We start from the raw sequence: 24,322 nt of genomic DNA, 5'->3' as shown, positions 1-24,322 counted from the left end.
AATAGATGGTGAGCAGTGAGGTATAAAGAAGCTTCAGCATGAAGGTTTTAAACACAGGGATGAACATTGTAGATTTGAGGTATTACTGGATTGGGAGGCAATGTAAGTCAGCGGTGTGAGGATGATTGAGGAAGGGGATTGAGGACAGAGGAGGCTGGCCAAGAGGATGTGGATTTGTCACGTCTGCAGACAACTAACTCAAGAGCTGGGACAGAAATGTGATTACAGCTGTGAAATGGGGTTGCATTGGTCAGAGGAATAAGGGGTTGAAATCTCAGCTCTGGTTCATATAGAAGAGTGAGAATGTACATGGTATTGTATAAAACACTGGCGAAAGAGGGTATGAAATCGATGATACAAAAAAAAACTCAGCAGGTCAGGCAGCATCTCTGGAGAAGATCTGGAATCGGTCGGTGGCTGGGGGTTCAGGGTTTGAGGCACCGTTTGGCTTTTGATTTCCCAATAGCATTACAATCATTACAATCACACCATGAAGAAATACAAATAATCCCACAGGAAGCACTATCCCTCATTGCAGTGCAAGATATTAGATGAAGTAAACATGGTGAGAGTGAACAGGAAGGGCAGACCTCAATCAGTGCAGATTGGTACCAACATCTCCTCCTCATTGACCATCAACAAAGGTGCACCTCAGTGCTGAGTGCTTAGTCCCCCGTTCTACTCTCTTTACACCGATGACTGTGTGGCTAAGCACAGCTCTAATGTCATCTATAAATTCACCAACAATACCACTGTTGAGAGCTGAATCATAGGCGCTGATGAGTCAGCATACAGGAGAGGGACAAAACACCTAGCTGTGTGCTGCTGCAACAACAACCTCTTGCTCGAGTCAATAGAAGCAAGGAACTTATCATTAACTTCAGAAAGGCCAGTGCAGGAAGGTACAAAAGCCTGAGAATAGCCATGATCAAGAACAGTTTTTTCCCCATCAATTATCTTGAACCATACTGCACCACGCTAGCCATAACCCCACCTCAGCAACGTGTATTTCAGCTTGCACTGGTATGGCCTCATTACCTAATATAACTGGTAATTTATTGCATTACTGTATATTTATTTGTTGAGCTGTTGCGTTAATGTGCCTGCAAAGTAGCCACAAGTAAGAATCTAATTGTTCTGTATCCTGTGCATATGACAATTAAACTTCCTTAACTTATGACTGTTATGGTGTGCGTAATGCAAAGGCCCTTGCAGCCCCGCACTTGAACAATGATCTAATCTAGCAGGTGTTTTGTTTGGCCTGATGCTATTGCAATGATGTCTTGTGTTTGTCTTTCTAACAAAACAAATTGTTATTTATGATGAGGCAGTGTTTCACGTGCATTCAACAGAAGGATTTGATTGGAATTCGCCAACTGTATGTACTGGTGACCATAGCATATTGATTCTGCGTTAGAGCGAACAAAAGGTGTGAACTAATTCTGCGGGGTGGGTTGCTGAGCTGATGAACTCGTTTATTCTTACAGTAAGCTCATTTGATGAAGAAACCATTCCTTTTTCAGTTTACCCCACCAGAAGATGTAACCACTTTCTTGTTCTCTAAATTGGCCTTCTTCCTGCTTGTCATGCAGCAGATGTGTTTAATCAATCAAGATACATTTATTTGTCACATGTACCAATTGGTACAGTGAAATGTGTGGTCGCCATACAAATAAATAATATAGAGCACAGGACACGATAGTTTGTTTTTAACACATACATCCCACATTGCGGGATCAAATTCCTACTCTGAGGGAAGGCTCCAAAAATTCAGTCGACCTCCTCTGTTGGCCTCCCGTGGTCGGGGGGTCTCCCGAACCCCCCGCTCTCGCCGCTTCGGGCGGCCCAATGTTCAGGCCCGCTTGCCGGGGTGATGGAAGTCCGACGTCGGGACTGGAGGACCTCTTCAGCGGCTTGGACATCCGAGTCGGGCACCTCCTACCGGAGTTCGCTGCTCCCAAAGTCCGCGGGCCGCGCTGGGCGGAGATGCAATGCTGGCGGCCCTCGGCAAAGTGTCCCAGGACTCCGCGATGTTATTCAGCGCCGGCCGCGCTGGAGCTCTCCAAACCACAGCTCAGCGATGTTGGAGCAGTGTCGATATCATAGTGTTTGAGTTCCCACTGTGGAATGGTAGTATTGAGGTTATCCAAGAGCAAATTCCTGATCCAGTGACAAGATAAACACTTTACCATCAAATGTAACATATCACTGTAGTCAGCCATGTCAATTTATCTAATTAAGCTGAAAGCGCCTTTCTCGGGTAAATGTAGTTAATTTTCTTGTCAAGGTCATACACTGAATGCCTATTCCACATATTTTACATGTAAATAGAATATAATTGCACATCACTGCTCTTCGCGATGGTGAATTTTAATAAAACTAATGTAAAATACTCCCTTCTGAGAAAATAATTAGTGTATTGTGCTTAGCACATTTCCGTGCTAGTTCGGGCTCAGCGAGATAAGAAGATGCAGTTGCCTCTAGCAAAATTCATCTATAGGAGCTCACTAATTTCCAGTTGAAATTAATTTATTTCAGTTATTTGTCCATTAAGTAACAGATGACAGACAATAAAAGTTCAAGTGCAACTCTCTCCAACAGATATAAAAGGTTATTTCCAAGGAGGACTTCTTCATAAGTTCATGTCTTAGGAGCAGAATTAGGTCAAATGGCTCATTGAGTCAGAGTAGATCTATATGGCTGATCTATATTTCCTTCTCAACTATGTTCTCCTGCCTTCTTTCCATAACTGTTGACCTCCTTACTAATCAAGAACCTGCCAATCTCCGCTTTAAAAATACCCAATTCAATGGCGAAAGAAATTGCTCATTATCTCCATACTAAAAGTGTATTTTTATTCCGAGGCTGTGCCCGCTAGTCCTAGATTCTCACTAATGGAAACTTCATTTCTAGGAGCAGAATTAGGCCATTCGGCCCATCAAGTCTATTCTGCCATTCAATCATGGCTGATCTATCTTTCCTTCTCAACCCCATTTTCCTGTCTTCTCCCCCATAACCCCCGACACTCTTACTAATCAAGAATCTGGCAATCCCTGCCTTAAATAAATTCATTTGTAACGGGTATAGCTTGGACCCAATAACAGCACAGAATCAGGCAGGTATAATTGGTCATGAACTTTATTACGATACTGTAACACAGAGTAGTAACACAGGAATGGGTACACCGTACTCACACAGATGCTCAGGATTGAGCGAGGGTTCCGAAGAGGGGCAGGCAGGAGACGTAGTCGGGGTAGCGGAAGGTCCGGTAACCAGGAGATCCAACACACGATGCAAACAAACCAGCGAGGGACAGACGAAAGGAGAGTCAAAGCCAGGCAGGAAGTCGAGGAGCCATTGCAGGGATACACCAAACAGCCCAGGAGAGAGGCAGACAGAAACCAGGAGGTACGGGACGAAGGCCGTGGTCGGGGACAGAAGGCTGAGGTGATATCCGGGAAGACGACAGGACGGAATGGTCAGGGGCAAGCAGGTTCGAATCCGTGTAGTCAGTCGGGAAATCGCTGGAGAGTCTTGAATGAATGCTGAGAACAATCTGGCACTGTGTGAACGGTGAGGAGAGTCTATATACCGGGTTAATTGGTGATCAGAGGCAACTGAGTACAACAGGTGAGGAGAGTTGGGCTGATGAGGGGGGAGTGGCAGGCAGGCAGGTGAGGAGAAGGAGGGACCGGTGGAAAAGTACTGGGAGGTGAAGTGGATGAGAATGAGAGGGCAGACTGTGACACCATTGACTTTGGCCTCCACAGCCGTCTGTGGCAATGAATTCCAGATTCACTACTCCCTCACTAAAGAAATTCCTCATCTTCTTTCCTCTCCATATCCATTCTATCTAGGCCTTTCATTATTCAGTGGGTTCGATCCCTTTGAGACTTTTGTTCCCCCTTTGCTGTAAATGGCATTTTACTTCTAAGTTACCATACCCAATTCTCATGAAAGATCATTGACTCAAAACCTCAACTCCATCATCCCACTCTCCATAGATGCTGCCAGACTTGCTGGATATTCCCGGCATTTACAGTTTATGTTTCATACCAATCAGTTATTGGGGTTTTTTCAGGAAAGAACTGCAGGTGCAGCTTTAAACCGAAGATAGACACAACAAGCTCGAGTAACTCCATGGGACAGGCAGCATCTCTGGAGAAAAGGAATAGGTGCCGTTTAGGGTCAGACCCTTCTTCAGACTCGTTGTACTTGTTTCAAAAGGTACACAAAAATGCTGGAGAAACTCAGCGAGTGCAGCAGCATCTATGGAGCGAAGAAAATAGGCAACGTTTCGGGTCTGAAGAAGAGTTTCGGCCCGAAACGTTGCCTATTTATATCACTCCATAGATGCTGCTGCACCCGCTGAGTTTCTCCAGCATTTTTGTGTACCTTCGATTTTACAGCATCTGCAGTTCCTTCTTAAAGTACTTGTTTCAATGTCGTCCTGGTGAGTTTCATTCTGTAACTCGTTTTCACCTAGCCCATAGCTAATGATGACCTGTTTCCTTTATCGTCGTTGCATTTTTGCATATCTTCATTCATTTGTTCTATATCTCTCTATATCGCCGTCAATATTTCTCGGTACCCTTTCCCCTGACTCTCAGCCTGAAGAAGGGTCTCGACCCGAAACGTCACCTTTTCTCCAGAGATATTGTGTGATCCGCTGACCCGGCTTTTTCTGTCTATCTTCAGTTTAAAGCAGCATCTGCAGTTCCTTCCTAAACAAACCAATAACTGACCGGTATGAAACATACCCGATTTGTTGTGTTTATCTTCGACTAATTTTTCGTTTCGTTCTGTTTGCAACTTCAATTGCAACTCCTCCGCACCTCGTCCGATCACACGCAGAACACGGGCCAATTAACCCTACACCCATATGTGGAAACAGCAATTCCTTCTTCCAGGAATGCTCCCGCCCAGACCTCGTGGCGGGTATTTCCAGTCCCTGCTGCTTCCAGGATCCACATTCCTGTTTTAATATGTGCATTCAAGTCTCTTTGATCTCACGCTTCCTAACCCAAAGAACTCATTTAAAAATATATATTTGCCGTGCATTTTTAAGTGTCATTATTTCTTGCGCGATTTTTTTCTTTTATCGTACTTGTAATTTCATTCTTTACACTGAATTCCAAACTAATATCAGACGCCCGGCTTTCATTGCACTTAGCTCCCTTCATAATTCTGCTTGCGCCGGGCTGGTCTCATTGTACACGTCTCATGTTTCCAGACTCCTGCAACGATCTTCAACAGAAGAGGGCGCCTTCCAACAGATTCCCTTCCAAAACTGGGACCATTTATTTCCCACAGATGCTCCTTGCGAATGCCGAGGCAGAACATGTCTAGGCAAACTACTCATCTCTAAACCGGTTTCACACGTCGAATGCACAACCAGCAACTTGCCCTGTAAATTACATGTTCGCCTCCCCACATTGTGTGAAATGACCCGCAGATCTGCATCGGTCCCAGTTCAAATACAATTATTATTGTTGCAAATGCTTAAAATGTTCACATATAAGATTATTTCCCTCGCAATCCCTCCTCTGCGTTACGTTTCAAATTTGCTTTATGGAGAGAAGTCGTCCTGTTCTGATAACATTAAAAAAAAAACTGGAGACAAGTGATCTGCATTTTTCAGTGTAGGAAGGAACTGCAGATGCTTGTTTAAACCGAAGATAGATACAAAAAACTGGAGTGACTCAGCGGGTCAGACAGCATCTCTGGAGAAAAAGAATAGGCGACGTTTCGGTTGGAGACTGAGAGGGGATCTTATAGATACATATCAAATTCTTAAAGGATTGGACAGGCTGAATGCAGGCCAAAAATGTCCCGATTTTTTGGGGGGGGGGGGGGGGGGGGGTCCAGAGCCAGGGGTCACAGTTTAAGAATAAAGGGGTAGGCCATTTAGGACTGAAATGAGGAAAAACTTCTCCCAGAGACTTGTGAATCTGTGAAATTCTCTGCCACAGAAGGCAGTAGAGGCCAATTCACTGGATGTTTTCAAGAGAGAGTTAGATTTAGCTGATCGGACTATAGGAATTAAGGGATATAGGGAAAAAGCAGGAACAGGTACTGATTTTAGATGATCAGTCATGATTATATTGAATGGCGGTGCTGGCTCGAAGGGCCGAATGGCCTACTCCTGCCCCTATTTGTCTATGTTTCTGTTTCAGACTGAGTCAGGGGAAATTGAACCGAGAGGTATAGACGGTGATATGGAGAGATACAGAATAAATTAATGAAATATATGCAAATCTTTCAAGCATTTTTCAGTGTCGGGCAAAATTATTAGGCGCATAATACTTGGTATGTGGAAGATCTGAGAGGAAATAAATTAGTATTGGTCTGTACATCACTCGATGAGGATTTATCAAGACTCCTCTTGCCACAAACATACACTTTCCTTCAATGTTCTGCAGAACCGTATTCCGTGGTATTTTGTGATACTGCAAACACGGTATGCGTATATCCAAACCAGCATATCCACAAGAGGGGAATAAAAGAAAACTGTGGGAGTGGAAATATTGAAAGTGAGGAGACGGTGAGCAATAATCATCACAAAATGAAAAAAAAAATCCGCCTCGGTGGGAACAACGGGAATGACATTTTGACTGCAGATTTTTCTCTTTGCATTTGCAATATCGGCAACATCATTTCGTTCAGACCGAAAGGTCTGAATGACAATAAAGGATCTATCTATTTAAAGTTCCATGCATGCACGACCAGTGGTGGGAAATAGATCTGGAATTGCAGGAGCATCGTCTGTGGTATGATTGACAGGCCGGGTAGCCAAACGGCTCACTCGGAGGGCGGGCACTGCAATCCGATTAACGGAGAGCCAATCAACGCACGGTGGGGGCGGGACAAGGGCGGTGGCTGGTAGGGAAGGGGAGGGGAGCGGGGGCTCTCGGGAGCTGTAGTCCGCATTCACTTGGCAGACAGCGACCGAAGTTGTACTGAGGACTACAAGTCCCAGCAGCCATCGCGACTCCATGGAACGAATGGAACGAAGGCAGTCCTTATATGGAAGGTAGGCGGAGACTAACTTATTGGCAGCGAGATGTTATATCAGGAGGTGCGCACCGCCAGTGAGGAACCGTGTTGGGCAGTTGCACAGGTCAAGGCAGCAGCAGCAGCAGCAACAACAGCAGCAACAGCTCTCGGGGCTCGCTGTTTCAGGGGAGAGGAATCGGTCTCCTGTTTCCAGCCTTTGTTGTGAAGGCAGCCGCACGCTTACAGCAAGCAGCCCAGCGAGAAATTTAATTATTTCTAACCCACCTTCCAAATCCACGTCAATGAAGGAAAGAAGATCAAGCCAGAAACTCACCAAAAACGCGATGGATAATCAAACCGTGAAATGCAAGATAGTTGTGGTGGGCGACAGTCAATGTGGAAAGACAGCTTTGCTGCACGTTTTCGCCAAGGATTGTTTCCCGGAGGTATGTCACCAATCCGGTTTCCTCAGTCTGGCTGATTACTGAATTTTGAGGTGCACCTGCATGAAAATTACACCCATTTTTATTATGTTTTAACATTTCCTAATGTAATGATTGCTGTAGGGCTACTACCTGAACTTTATTTTAAACTATTTCACGTATATTTTTTAGTGATTTAATCTGAAGATTAAATTTTAATTTAAGTTTAGTGATTACATTCGCTACTGAATTGTTAAACGTTCCCCGGTGCTTGGACTAGCTTAATTTAATTTAAATATTTAAGTCTATATACTCTAAAGCTTTTCGCCTTCTCTGTGTTTAGAGTTACGTACCCACCGTCTTCGAAAATTACACAGCAAGCTTTGAAATTGAAACGCAGAGAATAGAGCTGAGTCTCTGGGATACTTCAGGTAAGAAGTCTCCTAGCTTCTGGATTTGCGTTGTTACAAACTCTGTCTTTCTCAGGGAGTCACGTTATGTGGTGGATTAAATCGGACGCGATCTTTTTTCCAGTCTGAAGAAGGGTCTCGGCCCGAAACATCGCCCATTCCATCTCTCCAGAGATGCTGTCTGTCCCGCTGAGTTACCCCAGTTATTTTGTGTCTGCGATTTTTTTTTTCCGTTTTTGAGTAAACTCTGGATCTCTTTCCTAACCGGCTACTAGTTAGATAAACGTCTCATTGGCTTATCGCAGTTATTTTTAAGAAAGGAGTGAAAGGTTTCGGGGCGTTTTATCTTCATTGTCGATTAGACTCGCACCATCCTGCCTTCCAAAAATGTATGCAACAAAGGATTTCCCCTGGACAAGAATAATTAATTTTTAGTGGCTTAGGATATAATTTGGAATTTGGTTTTGTTGGTTTCCTCAATTAAAGAAGGGCGCGGTGATGACGCCAGTTAAAAGGAAGGCAGGTAGATAAAACCCACGCCTTGTTTGCCCAGTACTTTATGAGCTAAAGTTTGGAGGTGTGGGTGGTAATAAAGTATTACAGCGGGGAATTGTGTGTCCGCTCTCCCTGCTGTTATCTAGCTTTTCAGTTCAAAGGCATTGGGAGACCGGGGAACGTGATGTCGGGAAGAAACAAAGATTCTCCTCGTTGCTCTCGGTGAAACGTAGATCATTTTAAAAGCCAAGCATTCAATGATACTTCCAATGAAATTCAACTCCGGCCTCAGATGAGGAAAGTGGATTGTATACTGAATACATTTCCTTTTTTCAAATATTCCGCGTTCCTGCAATGCATTTAAAATGTACATTGAGTTGGTTAATTAAAACCATGCTCGTTGTGATATATGGATCTAATTGCATATCAAATCGCTGAAATCGGTTACCACCGGCTCACACAATGTACTTAACGGAGCGCTGGGTGGGCGCATTCCATGCGGTGGTTATGTTGTATTTAAAGAAGAGAGAGCAATCGCCGCGTTTAAGATGGCACAGAATGTTTAGCTAGTCTGTTCGGGACTGAGCTGTCTTTTTAAAAGACCGAATGCAAGTGCTGTCATTAAGGCACATCAAAGGGCCGAGATAACCACCAATGGAGTTTAATTGCTTGCAGAAGTTTGTGTCCATCAGGCATTCTTCAAATGATTTCCATTTGTGATCCAACAGCGCTGGCATTTTCCCTTTCCAGACTGGTATGCCAGGAATTGCGCTAACAACCCATAAAGACTGTCCGGAGCTTAAATCAATCGCTTTACTAGCAGAAGCAGCGGGAGAAGAATATCGCCCCCTATACAATTTGGTTACCATTTGTGCTTTTCTCGAGAGAGAGATTGTGACTGGACGCATGTTTCCTAACTACTGATATCGTTCTGTCCGTTTTATTTAAATGAAGGGATAGTTATGTTGAAGTCTAATTTTCATTAAGCTGGTGACATTTCCTATCTTTCTACAATCTATCCTACATTTTGAAACTCCAATTGTAACCAATCTTGTACCCAGTTACGGTGGATGCATTTGAAGAATAATTGGTGCTAAAATCGGATTAGGAAATACAACACATTAGGAAATAAATGGTATCTATTTAAATTATACATCTTTACCCTCGTGATTACATTGGATTTTTTAGATCAAAGGGCATCTATCCAGCAGCTAACTGGTTGGGCAGTGCATTCTGAAACATTTCATTAGTCATTACATCAACTTGCAACTTAACAGTTATACATTTTAATATTTTCTATGACATTAAAATGAGGAATGGATTTTGAGTGCCCGTGCCAAATTTTGATGATATACCAGCTTCATCAAAATGTTGCTTTTCTTCCTTCAGTAATGTTAGGAATTTCCAATAACTTTGGTGTTCTTCAATGGCATTCTATCAGACAACTTTATTTGGTGGCAATTGGTTAAATCTGCCAGCTGCTAACCTACTTGTTGCTGCAACCCTTTTGCAGCTGGTGGGGGAGGGGGCAGTTAGTTACTCTGCTCCTTACTCCAGGCCAATTGATTACTTGTCACTCCAATGTTGCACCATTGTACCAGCTATGCAATCTGAAACATTGTGTTCCCCACTGAATCAAAGCGAGTGCTTTCAAATGGCTTTTTGAAGTTTTGGTTGATTATTTTAAAATTGCTTGCCTGCTAATGCAAAATAGCTTTTCCATAGGTCTGGGGCTTTCAATTCTGCACCCCAGTGTCTTGGTTTTACTTGAGCACTAATAATGATTTTTTTTTTTCCCGGGGTGAACTGAAAAATGTCCCTCGTTGATAAATAAAATTGTCATGCTCTTTATTACTGAATTCTGCACCGTCACTACCCACAGCTAGACATTGTTGGCCTAATGCCAACAGGGCCATTCAATGTCCAGGAAAGGAAAGAACAACTAGTTTTTTTTCTACAACATTGGTGGCAGGGACAGTTCTGGCCCAATCTCAAGCTATTATTGTTGGAGCCTTCAAATTACAATTAACACACAAAGTACTTGTGCTATAACACCAGGATAAGTGCTCAACAAACAAGACTAGGCCAAAGTTGAATCTAAACTGCTTATACACACGTGCTAAGGACAGTGACTAGCTCCATATGCAATGATAAGTTACCCACATGTTAACAAACTCATAAACTGAGGTATCATTGGGGTTATCGGGTGGGCTCCTCACTTCGCTGGTGTTTCATTGAGCAAGGGCCACGACGCCTCTGGAGGGCTCAACAGTTAGGTCTGTTGATTCTGTTAAAGTTAGTTTGGATGAATAGTTAACCACTTTCATTAGTAAATCTTTGATACAAATATTTGGTTGCAATATTTGGATTGTGAAGTACAGGATTAACGTTTTACTTTGGAACAGTAAAATTCTCATTAGATTCTCATTACTGACTGCAAGCTGTGGTTTTTTGATGGAATGTAGTAGTAAACGCATTAAGCTTAGCTGGCAACTTGAATTGTTTGTCCTTTTTGGTTGAGTGTCCTATTGTTGGAATATGCAGTAGTGATCCCAGAGGTGATACTCAATGCATAATTCCAGTGACTGATTATAATTTTCAAATTGGAATGGGAGCAAACAATTTACATTTAGAGAGGGGGCTCTTAGCCAAATGCATTTTATTGTATGAAGGGCACAATTTTTTCAGGGCCACCACTCATTATTTTAAACAAGTTCTCTGATTCGGTGCTTTGTAAAGATGAACTTATCTTGTTGACAGTGGACTTGGGTCCCTAACCTTGTTTCAACCAGGATTAATAAAATGGTGTTCCAAATCAATACTTCCTTATCTGGTTCTAACAAGATGGGTGAAAGATATATGATCCACATCCTTTTGTGGAAAGTGCTGGCTATTCTTTAGGCATTGGAGTTCTGGTGAAGATTATTTGTCTTGGGTTCTGTAGTGATGTTTGTATCATCAAAAAATAATATACATTTTTCTTTCATTCCTTTTAAATGGATCAAAATGAAATTGTGTAATACTTTAATGATAGCTTAATATAATTTAAAAACACTAACAATTAAATAGTTTATAGCCGTGCTAATCTCTTTTCATTGTTAATATTGTTTATAATTTGCTAATGCGACATAATGGGGCATGTTCTTAAATTCATAATTATTCATAATTGATATTGTGTTCCCTCATGAATTACAACTCGCGTCCCGAGTACAATTAATTCCAACCGACTTGCATTAGTGTTCAAGAAGGAACTGCAGATGCTAAATTAGTTTTGGATTGTGCACTGATGATCAGCTAGATTGGGTGCATGCCTGTGTTCCATTTGATAATCGGTTCCAAGAGCATATTTTTGTGGGACAGATGAGACGAGACAGCTGCTCCAGCAGACTATCATGAATTTCATTAACTGTAGTTGAAGTTCAAGAACAATATGAAGTTGAGGAAATCCAATACTTTTGTAGACCGCAAGCACCTGGTGACTTAGTACAATTTCATTTCAATGTGATCGTGAAAGCTAGGATTGAAGGTATCCAGTGATAATGTAGCTTGTGTGAGCAGGTGTGCAATGCAGTGAAATTCAAATTGTCTATCTAATTCTTTTTTTCTCACCAACTCATTTTAGCTGTTTAGGCTTAATTATTGAGTAACACTGTAGACCAGCGTCCATTACACATTGTCCTGTTTATCTGTTTGAGTGGGTCGTTAAGTCTATCATGCTTCTTTGCCAGTGACCATGTACATCAGACTGAAAAAGTAATACAAGTTCTCTTTTACAAGGATGTTGCCAAGGCCAAAGGGTCTGAGCTATAGGGAGAGGTTGAACAGGCTGTGACTCTCTTCCTTGGAGCATAGGAGGATGAGGGGATGATCTAATTGAAGTGTATAAAATCATGAGAGGAATAGATTGGGTGGATACACAGAGTCTCTTGTCCAGAGTAGGTGAACCAAGGACCAGAGGATATAGGTTTAAGGTGCAGTGGAAAAGATTTAATATGAATCCGAGGGGTAACTTTCACACAAAGGGTGGTGGGTGTATGGAACAAGCTGCCAGAGGAGGTAGTTGAGATGGGATTATCCCAATTTTTAGGAAACAGTTAGACGGGTACATGGATTGGACAAGTTTGGAGAGATATGGACCAAACACAGGCAGGTGGAACTAGTGTAGCTGGGACATGTTGACTAGTGTAGGCAAGTTGGGCCAAAGGACCTGTTTCCACACCGTCGCACTACGACTCCTTTCCTGAAAGACATTAGGGCATCGGAAGTGTTTAATGACACTGGGGTCACTGTTTCTGACCCTGATGTTTCCTTTATTTGAGATTAATTTTATTGCTGTTGTTAGAATGGGATTTGAACACATCTGTAGATGACTGATTTTTTTTTGTTGTCTTTTTAAAAAAAAAAAAACTGGTACAAACCAACATGCATCTATATCCCCGGAGGGATATTGTTAGATACTGACTTATAGACCTTAGCGAGTTGGGAACTTTAATTTGATTTATCAGTAGAATTATCAGGTGAGGTTAACCTTGGCTTCTAATTATGCTCCAAAGTACTAAAGAACCGAACTGCATTTTATTGATCTTTGCCAAGGTGAGACTTTCCACCTATTTTAGCTACTGGAACAATTCCCAAACTAATGACACTTCCTGAACTTTGCAGTAATTTTGATTTTGTTTAGTGACTTCTACTGATCCTCTACCATCACTTAATTAAATCCCAGTTTAGCTTCAACATGTGCATGATCCCTCAAACCTCTGTCATGATTAAACACAATGCTCTGGGCCTAGCACTGCTGCCTTTATGCTTGAATCTTGCTCCTGAATGGCAGGGTTTAGTTGCAAGCTGTGATGATAAATTCCACAGTGAGATACTGCAAATGATCACTGTTTTCCACAGCCCCTTGGATTGCGTTTTCATTACTAAAAGTGTTTGTGGTGTCCATGTGCAACTGCATTAAATACTGTTCTTGGATGATCAGTAATGAGCGATTGGGTTACAGTTAATCTCGCATGGGAATGTCTGTGAAATTGAGAAGTAAATTAGCTTTAGTTTCACTGTGGGAATTCTAACTGTGCTATATGTGAACCAGAAAGGATTGCATTAATTATCAAATGAAAAAGAGTCAGTACATTTAAAGATGAAACTAAATATTCATTACAACTATTGCCAGAGAAATGGAAATATGAGATTTGTTGGGTCATGCATTGTTCACTCTTGAACATGAAAGCAGTTTTTTTTTTTACAATGTGGAGCAACAATAATAATAATATAATAATACATTTTATTTATGGGCGCCTTTCAAGAGTCTCAAGGACACCTATTACAAACATTAGTATTGGGATCTTCCTATTATTATTTTCCAGGCACTTTACTCCATGAGTGTTCACCAGTATGTGTGCAAGGGAAAGTGGTTGATAATGTGGACAAAATGTAATGGTGTGCAAGATTTGAAAGTGGCTTAATTGAGAGAAGCAACTGAATTAATGAATAACTTGCATTAATAATGCTGTTGATGCCTGAAATGTGCAATAAGATCAGAAAATGATGATCACAGGGTAGGCAGCATCCTTTGGAGACTTTCTAGCAAAGGCATGTTTGAAGAAAGATCATGGGTCTGAAATATAAATGTTTTCCCTCTGTCCTCTCTTGTCGAGCATTGTGTGATATGGGGTGTAAAACTTGATACAATCCAGTAAAGGACACTTCCTTAATATGGAATAGGATTCACAGCTCTGAAATTCTATATGACAGTAGATACCTTAATTTAAGTAGTCTGCATACCTGCTGGATTTTCTTATGGTAGGAGATTCTCACTGATTTTGTCTGTTTCCAAGGGGATGGCAATTAAATCAATTGCGTCTGTTTATCCCTACTAGTTGCTCGTACATTGATGCATTACAAAGATAATTCAATTTGGAAAGGGCCAGTCGGGCCACATTAGCTTTGTTCATTATTCCAGTACTGGCCATAGGAACGTTGGGAAGTTGAGATTGAATTTTCTTTAAGAAAAAGCAAACTAATTGCACCAGGTTGACTTGCCTGACTGAATGTGGGTTGATGAGGAAGCTGCTCTCTCCTGCTGTAGCCTTCAACCCAGCCCAATTGGTTTGATTGATGGGTATTACAATGCAAAGCTACAGCACAGGGCAGTACTTGTCAGAAAATAAATGGAAAACTCTGAGAATACGAAGGTAGAGCATTCAGAGGCCTTTGTCAGTAGTTAATAACTTGCTTCATTTTAATGTGCATTCTAAGCTCAGTACATTAAGCTGATCCTATTGTGCTGAAGTGATAATACTGCATTTAATGGCTAATGCTAGCCTTTCAGAGCTTGACTTCACTGTGATTTTAGTCTTTCATTCTTGACCCACACCTGCTGCTTCACCAAATGGCAAGGCTGATGCTTCATTCAGTCCCTGTTTCTTTGTTCATAAATCTAATGCTATCACTTTCTGAAAAGGGCTTTAAATGTGTTCAGCTGCACTATGAAATGGCGCAGCTACAACTGTACAGGCACATCATTCAAATGGAGCACTTAGAACATTGTGAGTGGAGATGGCAATTGTAGAAATGCAGTTGTCCCCAGAATCAATTTATTTAAATAAATCTGTAACCAGTGGAAGTGGCTGGGTTGGCTGAGAGAACAAACTGAGTCGATGGAGTTGTTGGTGGGGTGCAGTTGTGGACAGAAGTGACTTAGTCCAGCACAAGTGATTCTGTCTGTCCAGTTGCAAAGTCTGTTTGAGCTGTTGTAGATAGACATAAAATGGTTCTAACATACTTGGTGACTAGATGAGGGCTGGCAGTTTTGCCATCTCCATAGGAGGTCTGTCAGCAGGGCAATGCTATGACGCCGGTTTCAATACAGCTTGTTAAGCTACCAAACTTTGTTAGTCATGATGATAGTGTGGAAACACCTTTTGGCCCAACGTTGGTCCATATCCCTCCAAACTTGTCCGATCCATGTACATGTCTAACTGTTTCTTAAACGTTGGTATAGTCCCAGCCTCAACTACCTCTGGCAGCTTGTTCCATACACCCACCACCCTTTGTGTAGAAAAAGTTATCCCTCAGATTCCTATTAAATCTTTCCCCTTCACCTTGAACCTGTCCTCTGGTCCTTGGTTCCCCTACTCTAGGCAAGATATTCTGTGCATCTACCTGATCTATTCCTCATGATTTTGTTTTGTTTCCTTCTCACTCGTTACTCATTAGAAATGATGTCATGCAAATTACTTGTAAACTTCACAACTTTTTGGTCGTAGGATCTTCTGTTCGAATGCCATTGACTATTTGTGCGGTACCAAAGGCATTATTGCTTTTCTCTACATCTGGAGAGGTATATGGTTAGTTATTGTAGAAAGTTTGTTTTGTTCATATTAGTTATTAGAATGCTTTATTTTTCACTAGTTTAATTACTAGTTGGTGGTAGCACTCATGGCTTTGACTGCGAGTGCACCTTGGAGATAGTGGCACAATCAAGGTTGTTCCTTTACTTTTGGTGTGAAGGAAGACCTGTCATTATCAGAAACTAGTAGGTCTCCTTATTGCAGTAAAGTATTCCCAAGTGCTGGCCAAGTATTATCGAGATACTTTTTTGACGTCACTCCACATGTAGAAATGAAGTGGCCCAGAGTGAGGTTTGGAATGGGGGAGGGGGGAGATTTAGTGAAGGGACAGGAGGTTATGGCTTAGACTGCCAGATATACAGCCACCATTGTTAAAATCAAAAATAGTGCTCAAGGAGCCGGAACTAGACCATGGAGATCAGAGGGTGGGAGTGATGGAGGAGGATAGAGCTGGAGAAGTTGAAAATATTTTTTAAATTTAAAAATGGAGACGGATAATGGCAGGCACCACAGTAGATCAGCATGTCCAAGGCTAGTGGGTATATGGGAGTGTAGGCAGCTGACTTCTTCAGACTGATTTTTACTAAATGCGGAAGGGTCTCTACCCGAAACGTCGCTCATTCCTTCTCTCCATAGATGCTGCCTCACCCGCTGAGTTACTCCAGCATTTTGTGTACACCTTCGATTTTACCAGCATCTGCAGTTCTTTCTTGCACAAAATTTATGGAAGATTGGAGCTAGGCCTGAGGGACCTTGGGATAGTCAATCCATGGGTAACAAAGGCATGCCAGGTTATTGTTGCCCATTCAAGTGACATAAAGGAATCATTTGTGCCATATATTGAAGATGGTTGATATTTATCCTTCTGAGTACATTGCTAAAGGAGGCTATTTGGTTACTTGTAATTGGGAAACCAATTGAACTTTGATCTCATATCTGCATGTCTGCTGCTAATGTTTGCTCAAGTTATTTAGTCTTCTAGTCAAGTTAGTTGCTTGTGGTTTCCTGTTAGAAAATGTTGAAGTAATCTCTGGAACTAGGAGACCCCAGGTTGGATGGTTGGGAGTATCACCACAGCACTGTGGCCTTGGCAGAAACAAGTTTTTTGAGTTTAAAAAAAAAAAAAGTTGCTTGAGAACTGGGAACAGATTTCCACTGTGGTGAGCACTCTTAAAGGCTGCAATTTCCTTGCAGTACTAGGAATGACGTTATAGTGATTTCCCCACCCCCCTCATTTTGAGATTGGATAGGGTTATTTAGTAACCCCAATTGCAACAGGGATTGAATCCATGATCCAAAACTGGATTTTTCTATGTAAAATGCAAGTAGTTTTACTTGTGAATATTGCTTGAGATGGTCATCATTTTTGAGATGCTTGAGATGGATTGACTTTGAAAGATTTCATCAATTAATTCATTTATTTGAAGAAATGCCATTTATACACTGGAGGCACATGTATTGTGGTGTTAAACTATCATGTTTATCTGCTTCTATGGTAATGAGTCCCTACAGTTCCTGATTTACCAGCCATAGAGATGCTAATTATAACTTCATTGAAACTGCAGTGTGTTCCTTTTCACAAATGTTTGTGCTTGATTTGAGCTACCAGGAAAATATATTTGCCAACTTGAAATTTATTCAATTAAGAAACTGAAGACTGATTTTCATGTTGCATTTTAATGTGAGCAAGCTGCTGGAAGAACTCGGTGGGTCATGCGACGTCCATGGAGGAAAAGGGATAATTGAGAGCAGGATGCAGGATCCTGGCTTGAAACATCAACCATCCCTTTGCCTCCATAGATGCAGATTCACCTGCTGATTTCTTCTAGCAGTTTTTTGTTCCAGATTTCTGCATCTTGTCTGCTAGCTGTGTTTTGATGTGTATACTTTGTGCAAAATGATTATTGTGAGACTGATGTTTTGTCTTTGCTTTATTCAGGTTCACCCTACTACGATAATGTCCGACCACTTTCCTACCCAGATTCGGATGCCGTTTTGATTTGTTTTGATATAAGTCGCCCGGAGACCCTCGACAGTGTGCTTAAGAAGGTAGGTGTGATAAAGAAGAGACTTTCCATATTTAACATTCAGGATATTTAATTATGACTTGGGGATAAATATTTGGAACTAAGAATTGGTTTGCCTTGTATCCTGATGCACAGAGGAACTGAATTTCACATCTTCACACCAATTTCCTCATTGGAATGGTATTAAGGGGTTATGGGGAGAAGGCAGGAGAATGGGGTTGAGAGGGAAAGATAGATCAGCCATCGTTGAATGGTGGAGTAGACTTGATGGGCTGAATGGCCTAATTACGCTAGAACCTACAAACTTCCAATCTTGGACTAATAACTTCATTTGAAACCCCTTGGTTAGCCATCTTCAGGGTTTGTTTTTTGAAACACAAATACACATGCTGTTATGTTTATGTTGAAAATATACCCTTTTTCTAAATCTACTGCATATTGTCCTGGCAAGTCAAAATGCTTGTGACCATGTAGAGAATGCTCTCATTTGAAGCTGATACTGATGCATTTACCAAAAGAAGCTTAAGTGACTGATAGTGCCCGGCCCAATGACTATATAGATATGAACAATGACTAGTTCTCCCCGGAAATGAGTTGACCTTGGAGGAACATGGTGATGTAATTGGAATAGAATTGTCAACGCAGCTGTGTCTGCCTTCAAGCTACCAACTAATTTTTTTAACAGCTAAGAAATATTAGGAGTACTGAAGAAGAGCATTTAGATTCCCTGCGTTTTTTACACCGAGTAACACAGCCAGAGGCACTTTGTTGTGGGCTTGTTACCAATTTGTCTTTGATGTTGATTAACTTAGATTATTGTGTTCTACATTTTGGAAATCTATTTAGGCTTGTTTGCAATATTTAACCATTAAACAAAATGGATACAAGCAATTACAAACACCTATGAAGCCATGTGTCCCAAACATGGTACCCTGAAATGGGGGGGACTGTATAAACACAGTTGTAATTTCTATATGATGAAACCAAAATATATAAATATGACCCTTAATAAAATCTGACAATGTGCACTTTAACCGCGTGTGATTTTTTTTTTTTTTTTTTTTTTTGTCCATTACAAATCTCAAATTGTGGAGTACAGAGGCAAATAAATAAGTGATGGGTCTTTGTCCCAAACATTATAGAAGGCACTATCTCTTTAAATGAGCAATCGAATAGCAGCTTTGTGTACATTATCTGGAATACTTGACTGCTGGAGAGGCTTGAATTTGTTTGCAGTCTTTTGCATACGTAAAAACTTGACTCACAAGGCCTGGGATTAGTTGCTGAGTCACGAGGATGATTGCAAAGAGACTGGCCATAAATGGTAATAAGCAGGAGGTGCCAGACCTGTCTCGGTCTTTGGTATTGGTCTTGGGTATCGCTGTGCATTCAAATTTGTATAGGGGATGTATATGACTAATTTGATAGAAGCTGGGATCAACACTCAGTTGACCCAACTTTAAAACAATTTGTAAAATACTGCCTCGCCTTTGGCTCATTTCTCCAGTCCCATGAAATGTTTCCATTATTTGGAATAATATAATCTATGAAAGGGGAAAATGTGTAAAAACCAGAGTTGGTTCATTTTGTATAGTTGTTGGTGTTATAGCCAGTTATAGTGGTTGCAAGACCACTGACTAATGTTCTAAGCTTCTCCAGTTGCTGGTATTCTGCTCTGTCTGGGTTTTGAGCTTTTACATTTGATCCAACATAAAATATTATTGGGGGGTGACCTCCTGCCAGCCTGTTGTTTCTTTTGTTTATAAATCCAATTGGCTTGGGAATTAATATACCAAATCCCTGGTGTTCTTTTATCTTTCACCTTCCCATTGAGATAGTCTAGGTGGAGGCTGGCTGTAGCTTTATTGCCACTAAGATTGCATTTCATGTTGTTTTCCTCATGCGTAACCAATATCTTGGGTTGAAAGATAGAGGCAATACCTAACACAATTAGTATTACAACTGCACTGGCTCTGGCTCAGTGGGATATTGAATGGAGCGTTGTTTTAATCATTTTGCCCATCATTTTATTAATTATGATTTAATGAAAAATTCTGGAGCAGACTTGTAAAGAGTGCAGGAATTTCAGTGCTTAATGATTGATCATTTAAAAAGTGATAAGTGGTCCAGTGTGTGAAAAATGCTCATTAAATGGAGTTGTTGTCAATTTGCACTAGTTACGCTGGCTCTTTGTCGTAGTAATCCATGTGTTGGTCATTATTTTAGTCGCTCTGCACTATTTTCTCATTGTGGCAACCTCAAATATACTATAACAATTCCTAGGAAGATATGAAAATGTTTACTGTTTGCTCTAGTGGCTTGTGAACACTTTTGTACCTTCCCTAGGAAATATTAGTGTCTTTGAGGATGATAAAATGTCAAACGAAGAAAAATTGGATATGCTGCAATTGTTTTCTTTGAACAGTAGAAGCAAAGGAAAAATGTAAGGGCCCTAGATAAAATAGGAAGGACTAACAAAACATTCAAGCCAGCATGCATACAGACAGATTGGTGACTTTGTAGTTAAGTAAGGACACTCTGGAGGGGACAGGGATGGTCCAGTGGCGATTCGGCAGCGATTGTGGCGCCAGAGACCCGGGTTCGGTCCTGGATGCAGATGAGGCGCAAGTCTGTGTCCACATGCGGCACGGCACGGCTGCCGAGAGTTTTTATCACTTGTGACTTTTGACAAATCCCATGATTCCTTGCGTTTTATCGGAATACACTTTTGCGTTTTTCGCTTATAACCTTAGTGTTTGTTAAATTCAACACCTTGAACCCTATTATTACCATGACCTTTCTGGCTTAAAATCCAATAGTCATTAGTACCTTGATTTTTACATTAATTTGCATCCTTGTGTTCAAATCCTTCTCTCTGACCCCAACTCATCCAAAGTCTCAGTTTATGAACCTCAGGACATTGACAGAGATTCACTTCCTCTCCAGCACAACATTTTGCACCTAACCTTTTACGAATCACCCACTGCATTCTGCCCATCATTAAACTAGGTCTTGAGCTCTGGAGGTTCCTCTCTTGCTCTTCCTGGAGATGGCTTTCTACATTTCTACCTCCAGGCCCAAGTTTTTATTCCTTCAGTTTGATTATGTTAACATGAAGTGTGTTGGGGCATTTTTCAATGTAAAGGTGCCATCTTATTACAGGTTGTCATAATTGATACTTGGGTCTATGTTCCTACCTTGTTGCTACTTTAGGTAGCCTGCATCATTTGCATGCCTTAACAGATATAGCCCAAGGCAGATGCTAATCTGACTTTCAGAGGAAGGGATTACTAGACAGGCAGAGAAAAGGGTTCAAGTGTGTATTCTAATTTTCCTTGAACCATTCTCGTTGATTCCTGGGAACGTCTGGCCCATGACTGCTCCAATCCGCGGTGCAGCAGCAGGATAGAGTTGGGTTTCCCTGGCCATGCATTGAGGTCGGGAGTCTCCTCCTTCCCTGCAGAAGGAGTGGAACTTTCTCCAGCTTCCCTCATTCCCCTTTTGCATGAGTTTGACACGCAAACCCAGAGTGGAAACAAGTCATCCATGATCTTGAGTGGCAACTACAAATCATTCAAGTCTCTCAAATGCACATATTAAAATAAATAATAGCTGTCCTAGAGATGCAATGCTGGAGTAACTCTGCTCTCCGGGGGACAAAAAGGCCTTTTCCCTCCAAAGATGCTGGCCTGGGTTACTCCCGTACTTGGTGTCCATCTTGGGTTCATTTCTAAACAATACTTTCTGTGATTCGATTCCATTTGCAGGAGCAACAAAGATAATCATTTGTAACTCTTCAATTGTGATTTCTAAATTTGCAGGCAGCAAACAAATAAGAAAGGAAACTTGCTGACATTTAAAATGTTTAGGAATCTGGCTGTGCACCGTATGAGTTGTGGTAAATGATTAAAGCAAATTGATTTGCACACTTGGCCTGCTCAGCACGAAGGCATGTAGTGCAGTCTTTCCCTGTCTTCTGGAATGCTTTAAAGAGCAACAGCTCTCTGTCCTGTTATATAAACAGCCAAGCCTTGGACATCCTTCATGGTTGAACTATATCTGCACACCTTGGAGAATATTGCCCTAACTGTTAGCATGCTGCTGTCTTCTGTAATAAAATTATTTTTAATACCCTTTGGTTTAACATTTAATGGCTGTGTTCTGTGTTAACAATCTGCCTTTCGAGGGAGAGGCTGATGGGCTATATTGCCATAAATAATCTTGCCACTTTGTTTGAATTTTCAGTGGAAAGGTGAGATCCAGGAATTTTGCCCGAACACAAAAACCTTGTTGGTTGGCTGTAAATCTGATCTGCGTTCTGATCTGACCACCTTAGTGGAGTTGTCCAATCACCGACAAAATCCAGTGTCTTATGATCAGGTAGGTAGATTTCCATTTCTTGGTGATCTCCATTTTTCTGGCACAAAAGAGCATGATATGTGTACTTCTCTTTCAAGGTGGCACACAGCTCAAAACTACCAGTGTACTCTAAATGCTTGCTGAACTCAATAACTTTAATAGCAGTAAAATAATGAATGAACAAATGTTTATTGGCCAAGTATTCACATACAAGGAATTTCCCTTGGTGCTCCGCCTTCAAGTGACAACATGATATACAGTTAGGAATGTCGCGTTAAACATTAAACATCAATAATAAAACATTATTGATTAAACATGTGAATTAAATAAAATACCAGAGCAAATGACCAATGAAAATGCTGATGAAATACCAATGAAAATGCATTGGTCTTCTAATTGATCTGCGTATCTAATATCAATGCTATATAATTGCAGTCCTGAGACTGTATTGTAAACAAAATATACATTTAATGGATCCTAGTATCGGTCTGGCACTCCACGCCAATATTAATAAAATATCGGCAATTCCTTTTTCTCCAGAGATGCTGCCTGACCCGCTTAGTTACTCAAGCTATTGGTGTCCATCTTCAGTATTTACCAACATTTGCAATTCCTCTCCACAAACATTGATCATAAAATATGGTTTATGCCAAAGACACTTAGTTTGAAGATGACTACGAACTGCTGCATTGATTTTTAAAAAACCTTTAAATGTAAAGCAAATTTTAAATGCAGATCCATTAAACAACAATATCTTGCCCACCCTGTCAATTCTTTATTAATCGATGACTGTTTTCTCTTCAGGGTACCAACATGGCCAAACAGATTGGAGCAGCAACATATATTGAATGCTCATCATTGTCATCGGAGAACAGTGTAAGAGACATTTTTCACGTGGCTACGCTGGCCTGTGTAAACAAACCAAACAAAAATGTCAAACGTAACCAATCGAAGCGAGCTACAAAACGAATTTCACACGTGCCCAGCAGACCAGAACTGTCTTCAGTGTCCCCTGATTTACGGAAGGACAAGGCACGAAGCTGCACTGTGATGTGAAGACGGTGGGGCTGGGCAGTGGAAACGGAAAGAGATCAGCTTAAAGTTACAATGACATGAAATGAAAGGCTATTTTGACAAAACAGGAAAGGACTCCGTGCAGAATGCAGCATCATTTACATACCAGTGTGTCTCAAATCGCCTTTGCAAAGATATCCTTCACCTTTTCATGTGTGCGACATTGGGGTTCAGAGAGTGGAATGACCTGGCTTAGAAAAAGCTGGGTGTAGATGCTGCCAGTGGAATTAGTGAGATGGAATCCTAAGGGAATCCAGGTTAAAGACTTGCAAAGGCCTTGTACCCATAAAATGAGGCATGCGGGCCTGATTGGAGGGGAGGGCAAGCAAAGGAAACTGTTAAACCTGGAAGCAAACTTAACACCATCCTTTGTTCTTGAGGATATATTTCCAAGATCCAGTGGTGGGGCCAATAATCTCCACATAATATTGAACATGTAACAAGCTGTAGTTGCACTTTGACCATTATTGCAGAAATGAGGTCATTCCAGTGTTTTTACATCACTGAACATTAGTTTCTTCACTAAACAATGCTGTATGATTGGTGCATCATGATGCTTTAGGGTGGTATATAACAGCTGGCAAAAGCTTCTCTGTAATAGGTATTGTGTACTTTAAATTATGTTTTCAAAATGTAGTGTTTTTCAATTTTTTTGAATGTTGGAAGTTTGTAAGTCCATTCTAATGTTTTGGCAGTATTTATTGAGGTATAGTTTTTGGAAAATGTAATCAAGTATTGATGTAAATTATTGCAATAATTCGTTTTAAAAGCCACCATTTAGATTTATTCAAGCAGTTTATAGTAAGCAGACTTCTATACCGTATCACTAAACTGTATTTTTAATCTAAGCTTATTAAAGCTTATGATTTATTACAAAGAATACTTATTTCTTTGCCAAATAAAAAAAAAACTGATCACACTTTGGTTTCTATTATTTGGGGTGGAGGAAGAAAATTTCTGTTTGAGGCTGCGATTAGCTAATCCTTCATTACATAGAGATTTTATAGTTTACTAGACCAAGTGCAGGCCCGTTGGGTCTGTTTCCCCCAACGCAAGATTCCACCACTCACCCATTCCCCCAACGCAATATTGCACCACTCACTCAAAGCCCCCAACTGCGCAGGTGCGGCTCATTTCTCTTCATACCCCAGCACTCCCTCCTCATCACCCTCCCTCGGGAGGGGGAA

The 24,322-nt window shown here is 41.1% G+C and overlaps 1 protein-coding gene across 1 annotated transcript; it reads left to right on the top strand.

Annotated features, from left to right (window-relative positions):
* Positions 1 to 7,096: 7,096 nt before the first annotated feature.
* On the top strand, positions 7,097 to 24,054 carry rnd3b (Rho family GTPase 3b). The gene is made up of 5 exons (XM_055638708.1): positions 7,097 to 7,442; positions 7,762 to 7,849; positions 17,615 to 17,724; positions 21,948 to 22,082; positions 22,866 to 24,054. Exons 1-5 carry the CDS (start codon positions 7,299 to 7,301, stop codon positions 23,115 to 23,117), a joined length of 729 nt encoding a protein of 242 aa, XP_055494683.1. The 5' UTR covers positions 7,097 to 7,298; the 3' UTR covers positions 23,118 to 24,054.
* Positions 24,055 to 24,322: the final 268 nt, after the last annotated feature.

The sequence above is a fragment of the Leucoraja erinacea genome, chromosome 7 (genome assembly GCF_028641065.1).
Source record: "Leucoraja erinacea ecotype New England chromosome 7, Leri_hhj_1, whole genome shotgun sequence".
In the NCBI taxonomy this organism is placed as follows: Eukaryota; Metazoa; Chordata; class Chondrichthyes; order Rajiformes; family Rajidae; genus Leucoraja; species Leucoraja erinaceus.
The sequence above is the reverse complement of the archived record's forward strand: the minus strand, read 5'-3'. Positions and strand labels throughout refer to the sequence as shown.

Bases quoted from the DNA above. Each gene is read 5' to 3' on its own strand.
- rnd3b (XM_055638708.1), top strand. From the start codon at position 7,299: ATGAAGGAAAGAAGATCAAGCCAGAAACTCACCAAAAACGCGATGGAT. The intron at 17,725-21,947 runs GTAGGTGTGATA...TTGAATTTTCAG, and splicing joins TCGACAGTGTGCTTAAGAAG to TGGAAAGGTGAGATCCAGGA. The intron at 22,083-22,865 runs GTAGGTAGATTT...TTTTCTCTTCAG, and splicing joins ATCCAGTGTCTTATGATCAG to GGTACCAACATGGCCAAACA.